The 14,917-nt window shown below is 37.1% G+C and overlaps 2 protein-coding genes across 4 annotated transcripts in view; one reads left to right on the top strand and one right to left on the bottom strand.

Annotated features, from left to right (window-relative positions):
* The window catches only part of fmn1 (formin 1), a 75,088-nt gene extending 62,998 nt beyond the window's left edge, over window positions 1-12,090 (top strand). For 2 of the 3 annotated variants that reach the window (XM_015373752.1, XM_015373751.1), the window contains exons 16-18: window positions 6,568-6,717; window positions 9,879-9,960; window positions 10,072-12,090. In XM_015373752.1, coding sequence (XP_015229238.1) covers window positions 6,568-6,717; window positions 9,879-9,960; window positions 10,072-10,116 — 277 coding nt within the window. In that variant the 3' untranslated portion in view covers window positions 10,117-12,090. The remainder of the gene's footprint in view (window positions 1-6,567; window positions 6,718-9,878; window positions 9,961-10,071) is intronic. The other variant, XM_015373753.1, reaches the window with a different exon arrangement.
* A 514-nt stretch (window positions 12,091-12,604) lies between these two features.
* On the bottom strand, window positions 12,605-14,466 carry grem1 (gremlin 1, DAN family BMP antagonist). The gene is made up of 2 exons (XM_015373754.1): window positions 14,181-14,466; window positions 12,605-13,970 (listed from the first exon to the last, which is right to left on the bottom strand). Exon 2 carries the CDS (start codon window positions 13,966-13,968, stop codon window positions 13,420-13,422), a length of 549 nt encoding a protein of 182 aa, XP_015229240.1. The 5' UTR covers window positions 13,969-13,970; window positions 14,181-14,466; the 3' UTR covers window positions 12,605-13,419.
* Window positions 14,467-14,917: the final 451 nt, after the last annotated feature.

The following is a 14,917-nucleotide window of genomic DNA, read 5'->3' as shown; positions in this document are numbered from 1 at the left end:
AAAAATTAAAGGCTTACTTTAGTCTGAAATGGGACTGGACTTCTAAAGGTGAGCAGTTCCAACACTCCCATCTCTTAGTTTGGCTAAAGTTTTAGGGTCTTTTCCATATTTATCTGCCTTAATGAAATAAACTGGAAAAGGGTTAGATTATTAGACTATACCTGCTCTAACCTCTAGGTTCCTTGAAAGGTACTGCATGAATTAGCCCACCACATGGATGAGAGAAACACCAGTGAGCTTCCACAGAAACCTGGATGCCACAAGCATCCTCCCTAGATTCTGTTGTTCTTATCTGCTGTGTTTAATCCAGAAGACTCCCAAAAGTCTTCCTGCAAAGCATCTTGATTTATGGGTTTAAGACACGCCGAGCTTGCTGTCTGAGCTAAATCTCCTCTGGAAGATTTCATATTGGAAAAATATGGTGGAGTAGACAAACAAAGTAACTAGATTATTTTGGCCTTGTTTGAATAGGGAGCAGGTTTGTTTGCTTTATATCATAACCCTCCAACTTTCAAAATAAATAATGACAGCGCATAAAGAAGAGGGTGAAAGACACCGGACATGAGAGAATGGAACCTATAAACAATAAAAAAGAACATTTGATTGCTTTGGACAACCGCATAACTCAAAGAACGTCACTAAAGTGCTCTGCTTCTTATTGCTGTTTCTAGCCTGGCTGATCTTTAAGGGATGGCTACACCTCTCTGCCTCTTCATCCCTTTCTTATCTTCCAGTGATACTTCTATTCACTGAACTATGGCTGAAATGTCCATACTTGACCATTTGAGTGTGAGTTGCACCACTCTTACGAAGGTGTTGAACTTTTGCAAGGGAATATTGATCAAAAGGCCCTCACAGCCGACAGCGCCTTTGCTTTAATGAAGTTTTCCTTTAATTTCATCTAAACAGAGGGTGAGGGGCTGGCGAAACTGCAGAACAAGAGGGAGGCAGGGGTCTGTCTTTCTCAGGTTCCCACAGAGCCACCTCATAAAAGTGACACGTTTTTTGATGAATATGAGTGTCCGTGGGCACTGTGGGCCCTGGGTGGGCTCTCACATCTGCACTGGATGAGAGATTCTCAAACAAACCGCGGCAACAACAAAATATACAGCCGAAACGAAACGGAGAACAAGACTATTACAGAGAGCTGATCCTTGAAGCTTAACCTGATGGTCCGAGCTGGATGCAGCGGGGGGGGGAGTTCATCAGAGTAGAAGTAAAACATGTCAGGCCTCAGTATGTTAACTGAAACAAGTGTTTTTGTTTTACATTAAACTAAAAACCGGATAAAAGGTTATAATGTGTCCTATTAAATTACTAAAATTTCACGATTTTATCAATTTAAACTTATCATGCTTTTTAATATATATTACATTTTGATTAAACACAGTTAATGGTTTACTTTATTGGGATTTTTTACTTATAAATAAGTAAAAACTTACACATGCCAACTTCTGTGTAGCTTGTGTATTTTTTTACTTATTTATAAAGTCAGTACAACTTTGCAGTACTATTGCAATAATCCAGGTCAACTACTGTGTAGCTCATTATAGTGTTTTATCAAAGTAAATTATTTTAAACTTAATTAGAAGCAGAAAGTCTGGTAGAAAAGATACACAAGCAGCACAAAGAAACACAGTATTATGTGGACTGTAAAAAAAAAAGGCTGATTTAACTTTTTAATATGTATTTATCTGTCCATTGAATGTTTTTTTTTCATTTTCTGAATAAATTACTGAAGTAAATTAATTTCATTGTATTCTAAATTATTGAATTACACAATTACTTATGATTCATACTAAAGACAAACATTTTTTTTCAAGTGGATTATCTGAACCTAACTTGGCTAACTTGAAAATCAAAAGTTTTTTTATGATAAAATGGTAAAATTAAACTGTAACTGCAAAGAAATTTCACTTTAAATCTAAGAATAAATCCTATAGAAGTTTTAAGTTACATTTCCTACAACATGGCTCCCAAATTTGTTTTAATTTTTGAACAATGGAACAATTCTTATATTTCAACTTCTTTGATTCCTAGTCCAGATTTTTTTTTTTTTTTTTTGAGGCTTTGCAAACATTTACATATTCCTCTATTAAGTAGGAAACTTCTTAAGGCATTTCATTTCTTTTAGGGGCTTGAAGTAAAAGAGGCTAAGACAAATACTGGCCACACTTTTGAGAAATATTTCTGAACTAAATTTTGAAATGATCCACATTACATAATTATGCATTTCTTTGTGTCAGTGTCTCTTTAAAGTGAATTAATGTCTCTTACTTTCAGAATGTTAGAGTCCCGATGGGTGTGAATACTTTGGGGAAACTTCATACAGTTAAGGGCTGCACAGAATTGATTATCAAAGAATAGAGAGATTTTTTTTTTAAGCTAAATTCTTCAAACTAAGCTTTTCACCCTTAATGAGGATTAAATCTATACCAAGTAAATTTCCTGTTTAATCATTAGTTGGCCTTTACCTCAACATGCAGACCTAATTTGTCTGCTTCATGTTTGGGCCTCCGCTCATGTTTTCTGTTTTTTTTCCCCCCTCAGTTCTGTCTCATTAAGTTTCCTTCTCCACCATCACGCTCAATTTCATTTGGCCCCGGTGCCACCTCTGCAGTCACCGTACAGTTACGGTTTTGGTTGGTGATAGCTATTCTTCTGTATTTCACTGCAGAAACTGACCTCAGATCTGCATTTGCACTGAGTCCATGACAACATCTTTACCTTCGTAAATCTTTTCACCAGTGGAAACAAAAGAATGCAAAGAGTTGCCTGTTTAAATATTGGCCTGATTTTTTCAGAGTTTTTTTCTTCTTTTTTCTAAATTAACTGTCAGTAAGGAATGATAGCATTGGGCACTTCTCTTGGTAATTGTTGTCATGTGTAGATATAGAAATGTAGTTGTTCCTAATCTGTTTGTGAATTGATAAATAAGAGTTATGATATTTTTCTTATTGCTATTACATCTGTTTTGGCTTAATGAGTGCATGTGAGGCTTAAAGTAAAGTCTTGTTGTTTGATTTGTGCAAGCTTTGACATGATGACCCAGGGTCAGGAGGGGAGCTGACAGAGAAGAGTTTCCGTTCGTCATGGCATAGCAGGCCAGCTGCAGCAAAGCTACCTGTGACGGTCATCTGTTTGGTCAATCCGCACTTCTCAGGGCTGTCGTTCTTCTATCTTTATGCGCAGGAGGATATATGGCGTAGCCCTGCCAAAATAATTAAAACATAAAGCAGGCTTCTGGAGAAATTTCCGTATCAGATCAGCTTTTCAAATAGCCACCCAGCATCTGGAGGTCAAGGCCTACCTTAGAGTCAGAGCGACAGAGAGCATCCTTTAAATGATGGCCCTCTTTTATCTTACACCATGACAGGCGCAGCTTGAAAATATCCTCCATGTTTTGGGCTCTAAAGAGGATCAGAAGCAAAACACTGATTTGGGGCCTTGTGTGCTGCTGAGAGCTGTGTGAGGATTTCAGACACAGTTAGATAGATAGTTAAATGTAAAGCATTATATGTTTAGGATTTAATTCATGCCTTTTGGGGAGTTTTATTTCCCATTTATACTGTTGACCAAAAGTGATTATGCTTTTGGAACTTAGCTATGTTTGGCTTTCTTTTCCCTGAGCTTACATGCTGAAGACTGCAGAGGTCAAACCAGTAATTGTGCTACAGCTACTCCTTCCCTAATGTTACAGAGCCGTTTCTCTCTGAAAGTATTTCACCACTGAAAATATTCACTATCTAGGGGGGGAATAAATGATCTAATCTATTTATGGGGAATAAAAGCTACTGCTGTCCAGTCTTTAGCCTTACTGAGGTGTACACGATTATCTAAAAGGCAGGTGAAATCAAGCAGGGCAGACCCTTTATAACATGCTTCTCTTGGGTTAGTTTTTATGTTGTGTTCAAAAGCAAACCCACAGAAATGTGTTTTTATAAGAGAATAAAATTATTCAAAAATGAAATCTCAATAGAGATGGTTAATTCGTATCAAGGACAAATAAAGTAGACTTAGACTCAACTTTATTTATCCCTTGGATTTCTCCTTCAGAAGAAATTCTAGTTCCAGTAGCTTATATAGAATATAAATATATTTCTGACATTTTGAATTAAAAGAGCTTCCTGGATGGGAAGGGAAACATCTTCAAACTTGGAAACAAAGTCCAGTGTTTTTTTTTTTTTACTTTTTTGGAATGACAGTTACCTTTTGTATCTCTGCTTCTTTCTGTCACTCACTCTGAGCCTGGTTCTGTTTTAGATTTCTTCCTCTTAAAAGGGAGTTTTTCCTCTCCACTGTCACTAACAGCATGCTTTGTATGAGGGATTGCTGTTGATGCAATCAACTGGTTTTCCTCAGATAGAAAACCTTGAACCAATCTGACTGTTTGATCTGGTTGAATTATCTCTATAAAGTGCCTTGAGGAGACATATACCGTACTGTAAATTGGCACTTTATAAATAAACAAAACTGAATTGAATTGAATGCATAAAGTCATCTGTCTCTTATAACGGCACTTCAACTAAATCAGAATATTACTTGCCAGTAATATCAAAGAGTTATGTTAATATAGAATTATTACACAGGGTAACATTTTTTCTAGCTTTTATTACCTCCACCAAGGAGATTGTGTTTTTAGGGGAGTTTGTCTATTTGTTTGTCTGTCTGTCTGTCTGTTTACAGGATAACTTGAAAAATTGTGGATGGATGAATGAATTTTTCCTTCATGCCAAGGAAAAATCCGTTACATTTTGGTGATTATCCAAACCATAATCTGGATACAGAAATCTTTTAAAGATTCTCTAACATTGTGAGATGGGATATTTAGCAGAATCAGCAGTTATCCACAAAACCAAGGGTGGCAACGGTGACTATTGACAGCCTCAGTATCAGACCCAGAAAGTCCACAGGTATTTTACTGAAGACAAAAACAGAAGAAAAGGGAAAATTGTTGGCTTGTTAGAAGGATCTATTGAAAACTTCTGAACTGATTTCATAGAAACTTTTTATCAGAGGTGTCCCTCAGGCTAAGGATCAATTATTTTAAATTGTTAATATCAATTAACAATTTAATCCAGTGAGGGTTTAAAAAAAAGGGTTTAAAACATTTATTTTTAGCAAAGCTTTGTTGATGGAAAGTGCAGTATAAATTAAATGAATTATTATTATTATTATTATTATAATAACCCAGTTTACGTGGGAGTTTTAGCTACATCTGGGGAAACATTTTCTACTTGGCAGCAGTCTGTGCTCTCTAGGTGCTTTTCTAGTTTCTTTAATTTTTTATGGTTTTGGTAGAAAACACAAAATTCAGTGTCTCATAAAATTGGAATATCAAATCAGACCATCAGATTTTGAGCAAATATGTCAAACTTCTGAAAACAATATCCATTTCTATGCTCTTAATATTTTTTCTCCTTCCTGTTGCATGAGTTTTTGCATCAGTGTGCTGTGGAGCATAGGTTTTTATTGTGTGGTGTAATTGAAGTCCAGATTTCTTTGATGGCTGTTCTCAGGTCATATGCCTTGTTGGACGTGGCGTCTCTCATTTTCCCATCTTCATTCATTTTCTATGGGGTTCAGGTCAGGGTAGTTTGCTGACCAATCAAGAAAAGAAACACAATGGTCAATAAACTAGCTTCTGGTACCTTTGGAGTTGTGGGCAAAGGACAATTCCTCCTGGAAAATAAAACCAGCACCTCCTGCTTGTCAGCTGAAAATGTAATTTTAAATTAAGACTTTCTTCTGGTTCAGGAGGGTCTTTGCATTATTCATAGCCCATGCCTTGCCTAAGTGTGGACGCTTCAGGCTTCCAACTTCAGCCTCTGTCCATTCTTTCTAAAGCGTTTTTATAAAAATGGTTGGATACAGAACTCTGTGAAGAACTGTCTTGTTCAGCAATGACCTTTTGAGGCTTACTGTCCTTGTGAAGGGTGTCAATGACTTTCCTCTAGACATCTGTCAAGTCAGCAGTCTTAACCAATATTGTGTAGCCTACTGACCCAGATAAACCATTTATAGGCTCAGGAAACTTTTTCAGGAAACTTTTGGAGGTGTTGTAAGGTAATTAGCTGATTACAGCATTAAAATTTTCTTAGATGCTGAAATTTGGGTTTTCATCATCTGGAAGCTATAAGCATCAAAATTACAACAAAAAGGATTGAAATATATCACTGTAATTTTACTTTTTTTAGATTTAACTGTTTATTGTTGTGGTCTGCATAAAAACTGACCACAAAACTGACTTGCCTACTTAAAAAATGCACTTTACTTTTTTTGGATGCTTTTCTCACTTCAGTCCAAATATCTCTTTGAAACTGAATATAACAGGAGATTTTTAGCGGTTATAAACTCGACACCAAAGAGTGGTGGATTAAGTGCTCCCTGGTATTGCTTGTCATGGCAAATTTGCTCATCAGATTTTTTTTCTTAGTTTTGATTCATATAAAATCTGCCCATGTCAGTCTTAAATAATTTCTTAATGCATCTTTAGTTTAATCTTATGATTCAAATCACCACTGAACACACCTGCTTGAACCTTTGTCGTATCCCCCTCCTCTGCAGTTTCCAGGATGTAGTGAGCTATTTTGGTGTGAAGCCTAAGCCTGGTGAGAAAGAAGTCACTCCAAACTATATCTTCATGCTCTGGTACGAGTTCTGCAATGATTTCAAGAACTCCTGGAAAAAACAAAGCAAGATCATTTCCCAGGAGAGGTGAGTCACATTCTTCTTACACAGTTGTACAATTCGTTTTGTGATTGAGACAAGATTTAAGTGGATGGAGTAAGCATTGCACTTTTCTTTTCAGAAATATTAAGCAGCATGGTGACCTTAAGTGTTTCACTCATCAATCCTGCAAAATACTGAATTTGAATTATTGTAGCATTGCTTTTGTAAAAGGCGCTGTAGAGCATTGTTGCTGACATGCACTGATGCAGCTGTACAGAAAACTTTAATGGCGTCAAGCTTAATTTCTTGTACATGCCAGCATAGATCTTCAGGACATCTCAAATTAGCAAAAGCAAGTTGTAATTAAAGTAAAGAGGGAGGCCATGAAAGAGGAGGCAGATGGGAGTTGCTAAGGCCTTAGTCCTGTTTCAGGACTTGCCCCTGAATTTATAGTATTTCCTCTGACCTGAGGCGTCATTTTAGGGGTTGAAGGTGAGGAGGGGGCATTCCACGGAGAGACGGGAGACCCTCCTGGCTGCCGCCTAGCTTTACTGGTCTGTAGCCTTTTAAAAAGTCTGCGCATCAAGGGAGGACTGATGAACACGGTAATGACACTGGGCGTCCAGCCTGAAGGCTCGCAGACCCGCACCAGCAGAAACAAAGTGCAGCTTTTAAAGGGAAGCAGAGGAATAAACAGTGTCTAAACTAACTTTCAGGTTCTAGTATTAGATATCATTTAGAGTCTTTTGTCATTTCCAGTGACATTGAGGAGATTTTCATTGCCCCTGCTTTGCATTTGCTCAATCATAATTTCAATCTTGAGTCACATTACCCACTTTTGATTGTGCTTATGTAGAACCAACTTTATTTGAAATACTGTTTGCACACCCATAAAACCAAAGTTCCTTTTAAAGGCTTCCTCATTACCTCATCAAACTACTGTCATTCTCAACGGCCTCCCTCTTAAAAAGGCTTTAACTGACCGCAAACTCAGAAAAGGATCCACATGTTAGTTTAGTCCTGGTGATTTTACCTGCAGTGTCTTGCAGAAATATTCACACCCCAATTGTTATTTTGTTGACTTATGGGTAGTGATTTACAGTTGGGCTACAAGGGGGGGTTAATTATCATGACATTGTTTAAAATTAAAGGGTATTTGTATTTCCATAGAAAATAATGAAGTAATATAACATCAATGATAACAGAATGGTGTTATTAAATAAAAATACTAAATTCCCTTAACAAGTATGTGGTCAGAATACATAATGACCCTTTCTTATCTGGCAGAATACTCATCTGTAAATCACTTATTCAGTACTGTTTAAAAGTGTAAAACTTCCACATGTAATAATTGTCCTATTTTGTTTGAAGCATACATCATACATCATTAACTTTAAAAAATATATTTTATCTTCGTAAGTAAGTCAAATTTTTAAATAGCTCAGAATTTAATTTGAATACATTTCTGTTAATTTGTTATTTTAATATTTAAAATTAAAGGAATAGTACACCCAAAACATGATTAGCCTTCATTTTCTACTCACCCCCATGCTGAACAACACTCTGGAGTACTTTTTTGATATCTCAAATGCATCTGGAGATCTGGGAGGCTTCTTGCTGTCTGCTGACATTCAAATAATGGAGGTCTATGGCGCCCGAGGCAGAAAGGTCCATAAAAGTCCACAAAAAACGTGTCAATATTCCTCCATACTGCTCGTCCAATGTATTCCAAGTGTCCTGAGTGGGTAGCGTCCATAATTTACTCAAAACGAAGTCATTTAGAATGTTTTTAGAGCCTAAACAGTAGTGTATAGGATTTCCTAAAAGCACGTTTACGGAAACCGCGGCAGACCAAACCAGATGAAAGTGCGCATTCAGTGTCTGCTCTGCCGATAATGCAAGCGTAGAAGAAGAAATGTGCTGTTTACCTGTGCAAAGAAAGAAACAACGAAAGAAAAATGTCTGAGGACTTCAGTGTTGAGGAAGAGCATGAGTTCTTTGCCGAGCTGAATGCGCACTTTCGTCTGGTTTGGTCTGCCGCGGTTTCCGTAGCGTTGTGAACGCGCTTTTAGGAAATCCTATACACTACTGTTTATGCTCTAAAAACATTCTAAATGACTTAGTTTCAAGTAAATTATGGACGCTACCCACTCAGGACACTTGGAATACATTGGACGAGCAGTATGGAGGAATATTGACACGTTTTTTGTGGACTTTTATGGACCTTTCTGCCTCGGGCACCATAGACCTCCATTATTTGAATGTCAGCAGACAGCAAGAAGCCTCCCAGATCTCCAGATGCATTTGAGATATCAAAAAAGTACTCCAGAGTGTTGTTCAGCATGGGAGTGAGTAGAAAATGAAGGCTAATCATGTTTTGGGTGTACTATTCCTTTAATACATGAAAAGGGAAAAAATTGCTAATTTCTTAATTCTAAGGGTGTGCTCTTTTTAGAAAATACTTTTTTGCGGTAAACCAACAATTAGTCATGATCTCCATAAATGTGGGTGTTAGGAAAACTGAAAATAATGTAATAGGAGATTTTCGTTGGATGCAGCAAACGTGGAAGAAGGTAGTCTGGTCAGATAAGAATATATTAAAAAATACTGGTCAATGTGCCCAGCACTATCTTTGGAGAAAGACTGAAATGTTATATCGCCATTAAACCTAATGTTGGAGTTATTTTCTTCAGTGAGGACGGGGAAGATTGTCTTAATCATGATTGTAATGAAGATTGTCATGTTATCATATTCATGATAAAATGGCCAAGTCAAAGTCAGGACCTTTATTTAATCTGTGGGAAAGCTTGAAAATGAATGCTCATAGGGCCTAACTTTTTAATATGACTGAACTTGAGCTGTTTTTGCACATAAGACTGGAAATATAATTCATTCTTTTGACGTACACATCAAGTATTTAGGTCTTAGTTTCTAAAACTAATAAATAATCCTTTTTCTTCCCACCCATTATTATGCTCTGCTTCATGTTTGTCTGTTAAAACAAAATCATAGTAGAATACAAGGAAGGTTGTTGGTATAACTTAACAAAAATCCAGAAAAGTTAAAGGGAAATCAATTCCTCATGTTACCTAACCTCTTTCATTAAGGACACATTAATACGAGGTTTCTCCTCCATATGTCTGGTTGTAAATGGCCTGATAATTTATATTTATTGGCTACATTTTTGTGGTTTTGTTTTCCTAAAGGTTGAAGGAAGCTCAAGAAAATATAAAGAAAATCACTGCAGAAAAAAGAGTGGAAACCAAAAAGATCAATGCCAACAGTCTGGTAAGAAGTACTATTTATTCCCGCTCAATAATAGTGTTTTCTAAAAGCTGCCTAACTTTGCATCAGTACAGAAATCAATACACTTAATCCTTTTCCCTCTGTTGCCAACAGAAAGAGAGGTTAAGGCAGAAGGAAGCCAATGTGCCGTCCAGCTGAAGAAGATGATGACTTTCAAGGCAGAAGAAGAGATGGTTATGTGGGAAAGTCTGCAGGCCTCTTCCACTTTACATTTACCACCTGTCTCACAATAAAACCAGAGCAGATTTATTGTTGTATCTTTGCTCCACTAACTGCAACCTCGACCCTATCCTCCACACTCATCCCTACCTCCATTTTCAGTTTTTTTTTTTCTTTGCTCAGCTCATGCAGTGAGAATCCGAAGCCAACACTGCTGAGGTGATGGGACGTTTAAAGCCAAAGGTTGACCTCATTCATCCGGCATGCTACGACCTCTGATTGCCCAGCTTGGGATAGGTCTCCAGGGTTCACTGGGATTCTCAGTAAGCTCCACAAGCTTTCCTCTGGATTTCCAGCAGCCGTGGATTGTCACTTTTCTAAATTTCCTCAGACAGCTTACGAGAGAAAATGAAAATGCTCTGACAAATTCACAGTTTTCCAACCCCCGGTGGTGTTGTAGGAACATATGCTGCTTCCTGTTTCTGTCTTCTTAGAGAAAAATCCCTGTTGACAAAACAGATCTTTCTTCCTTAGAACAGGAAGTTATCACATCTTTTGTAGTAAGTACCCTCTTTGATTTAGGCCGCCTTATTTAAAAAGACGTTCTGTCAGTGCATCATGTTGAAAGATTTGCAGGGACCGTGCATCTTTTGTGCAATATTATAAATATTTATCACCTTCAAGTAGAGACATGGACTCCTCGAGTGTGGATTGCACAGATGGTTTGCTGTGTTGTGTGTTGCGATGCACCAGACTGAGCTCTACTGGGCTGCAGCCAGAGGCGGGTGGTAGCTGGCAGCGAGTCTGGTGTAAAGCCTCGGCCTCCTAACACACAAACTCATAAAAACCCCAGAAGAACTGCAAGTCTCCTAGCTCTACACTTTCTTTTGATTAAAAAAATAAGAAAAGAATAAGAAATTTACATCACACTGTGCTTTGTGCGGTTCTAAGCACTTTCCTGCTTGTAGTAGATGTATGCTGTAACACTACTCTAAGCTATGATGCCTCTGTGCATTTTGTTCAGCCTGCTTGCACTCCTGCTTTGCACCTTTTTTCTATGCAATAATTTAATCATTTAATGATTTGAATCTTAATTTAAAACAAAATCATGTTAGTAATGAAATTCTATTTTAAAAGTCGATTGTTAAGAATGAGTTTTATGTACAAATGTTTGGCAAAAATATTTTGTCATTGGAAAAGAAAGTATGTCTTTTTTTTAAAAAAAAAATCATTATTTCATGGCTGAAAACGTTAGATTTAATGCTTTTTGAGCTTGTCTTCTCATACGTTTGTAAGCCCCTGGTAAACTAGGAGAAAAATATATTTTCACATGAATGCTACTGGGATGTTGTGTATATTTAAACTTTAAACAGTGCTGCCTTTTATGATTAGATTTTTGCTGCTACGGTTCTGTTTTGGGTAATGAAGAAGGAACGGGACCTCAGATGAACTTTCATTTATAGAACTCTCCAATTCCCTTTGTACTCTCTGTACTTTGGTTTACAGGTGTTGTTTATTTTTATACTGGAAATGTAAAACCTTTAACAGTTTTATTTTTCTTCAGGTGGCTAGGAAAACAAAAATGAGCTGGCGCTATGGACTAGTAGCTTGTATGTTGACCTATTGTCAGCTTCTCCATTTGCAGGGGTGCATTATTTTTTATAGAATTGTTTTACATTTCAAGAATATACTCTTAAATGCCAAGAGGAGCCATTAAGGCAAAAATATGCACCCTAGAAGATGATAACTACTTTATTTGATCTCTTTTTAGCTGTCAGTTATTCCATTTTAAAGGCCTGTACCATGTAAATCTTATACTTTGTATAGTCAAGAAGGTTTGATCATTCTTTTAGCTGCTGGGCAGTAAAATTCTTTGAGTTTGGCATTAGCCTGCAATACTGTTTTGTCATTTGTTAAATTGCTTATTTCAATCTAAAATAAAAAATACATTTGAACAAAAATAATTTCTCTTTTCTTAACTATATTTTTGAACGGTTACAAGACTTAAAATATTACCATAAGGTTTCATAGTTTGCACATCAGATGTTTATCCTCTGTACACAACAGAAGCACAAGGTGCTGAAAGTAACAGACTGATTAACATATCAAAAATGATGGATGAGAAAGACGGCAATGAGAGAGTGGTTTTAATGCTGAAATAGCAAAATGTCATGTTAACGGGACCATTGCATGATTTCTCTATGTCCTCCAGTGTTGCTCCTGAGCTGTATCACAAAATTACCATTTAGAAATTGCATCAATTACATGAAGTGATAAATAATATTTTATATTGATGTGTTCTCAACCTATTAAAATTATTACTTTGGCAGAATTTATCTTTAAATCATTCACATGAACCAATCAGATATCCTTTTAAACGGTTTACATTCATATTTTTATGAATTTCATGTAAGAAATGTATTCATTGCTCTAATGCTTACATTTATAAAAATACAACTTGGCTTCATCTGCATTCAGTCATTTAATTAGTGCATTATTATTACATGCATTTTTAAGAGTGTAAAACAATTTCTCAGCAGATACAGTCATTTACAAGAATTAGAATAAGTTCAAAACTAAAACAGCATTAGTTTATTGAGCTTTAATAGATAATTTAATCAAAAGGAATACACAAACCGGTTAAATCAATACAGCTTTACATTTTAAAACTATTTAGTCTCAAATACTAACCCAATACTGTACAATGATTTAATACATATATAAAAATGAGCCCTTACTTTGAAGGCTAAGTAAATAAACTCCAGACAATAAAAGTGAAATATTTTACCAATAAGCTTCGAAATTCACAGAAATCAGTTAGGTTAACCTCAAAAGATTCTTGAAATATCGAAATAAAAAAATAATCACAATCTCATTACAAATATCCATTCATCAAACTCCACACAGTGGAAACATCCAGTTCTACAAACATAATGCGTTAAGTTAATGATTGGTTTAGGGGGAAAAAAACAGTGATTGGTGTGAGGATGCAAGAGTTTTTTTTCTTTTGTTTTGTTTTTCAGTCCAGACTTATTATTGCTGCTGCTGTTGGTAAAGTAAGGAAGCCGTGCAAAAAAAAAAAAAAAAAGTGCACTAATGGAGTTTTGCGTTTCCGTGCAGTTGGGTTTTGGAACTAAGGATTAAATAGAGTTTTTAAATTTTTAGTTGTTGGTTTGTTTTTTTAGTTTGTGCAAGAGGAGAATATTCAAAAACGTCCTTGTATATCTCCAGATGGAGACAGGCGCTCTTTTTCTCTACCAGCACCATCTGAATGCACCATGCTCAGTCCAGGTCTATAGAGATGCAGCGGCACTGCTTGACACGCTGGATGCGCTTCTTCTTGGTAGGAGGTTGTTGATCTGGACAGTTTAAGGTAAAAGTCACGGGTTTGAACTTCCTCGGTTTGCAAAACGAGCAGGACTGGAAGGCGCCCTCCTCCTTGCGGATGTGTCTGGGGATGTAGAAGGAGTTGCATTGCCCGTAGCAGAAGCGGTTGATGATGGTGCGGCTGATGCAGCCCTCCTCGTGGATGGTCTGCTTGAGAGGTTGCGTTTTGCACCAGTCCCGTTTCAAATACTGCCGCTCTGTTATATGGAGAGCCTCCTGGCTGGACTCCAGTACCTCGTCGGCCGGTGAGGATGAGCCCGGCCTCTCCCGGGTCCTGGAACCCGCTTGCGGGGGCTGTGGATGCCTCTCCGATTCGTTTGGGTTGTTTTTGTCAGGATGAGGAATGGCCCCTTGCGAGGCTCGGTTTCTTTTTGAATCCGCGGGAGATGACAGCAGCCCAATGATGAAAACCATACTGCACAGTGTATGCGCTGAGACGGCCATCCCTAGAGAGGATTGATAATCATTTAGTAATCTTTGACAGAGTCACAGGCTGGTGTCAAAGTTTTTGCGCTGCGTAAAAGCGCACGGACCGAATGCTGTTTTAGTACAAAAGCATACTAATATAAAACAAAAAATATATATTTTTAAATATTTTATAAATAAATCATAATTGAACTTGCCAACTAAATATTAAGAGGTAGACAATGGCATACCTGGGCGTTTCTCCAAACTCTTTAAGAAGAATGATGCGATCCTGCCAGTCTTTCGCTTCTCTTGCACCTACAGCGGTCGCCTGGTCTCTACTCTGAATAACTGGGAGACTCCATAGACGGGGGCCAATGTGGGGGTTTAATACAAATTGCACCAGCGCCGGACTGTCTCCCTTTTAAATGTCTGCCAGCTGAGATGTGCACAAAAGTTATTGGCTGAGCGCGTTGCGGCGAAAATCAAGACAATCCGCCCCCTCAACACTTCCCTGAACCCGCTTCTAGAGCGCAGAAAACCAAGGGATACCGAGGAGAGACAGGGGAGGATGAAGAGGAGGAGCAGGAATAAAGTATGATGAAGTGGAAACAGTGAAAGTATCCTTCCTTTGTAGACTTCTTTTTTTTTTTATTATATGCAAATTGTTACATGCGCATCTGAAGAATAGTTTATTATAAAATTACATCACACCTGCAATTCTATATGGCTGGAAATCTCTAAATTCCTGTTTTTCCTTAAAGGGTGAAAGATCACCATGGTTCAGTAGTTTAGTAATCATTATAAATTTGTGACATATACTTAAATTTTAAGCATTATTATATAAAGGTTTGTTTCATTTCAGCTTTACATTTTAAATAACATTAAGTCAAATGATAAGATTCACCTATCTGATTTGTTCTTTGCTGCTATTTTAAGCTTTTATCTGCATCAAAAGAGACATTGATAAATTCAAATACAAATTGAA

Source organism: Cyprinodon variegatus, unplaced genomic scaffold, assembly GCF_000732505.1.
Source record: "Cyprinodon variegatus isolate N-32 unplaced genomic scaffold, C_variegatus-1.0 Scaffold91, whole genome shotgun sequence".
NCBI lineage: Eukaryota > Metazoa > Chordata > Actinopteri > Cyprinodontiformes > Cyprinodontidae > Cyprinodon > Cyprinodon variegatus.
This window is presented reverse-complemented; position numbering and strand designations above follow the sequence as displayed.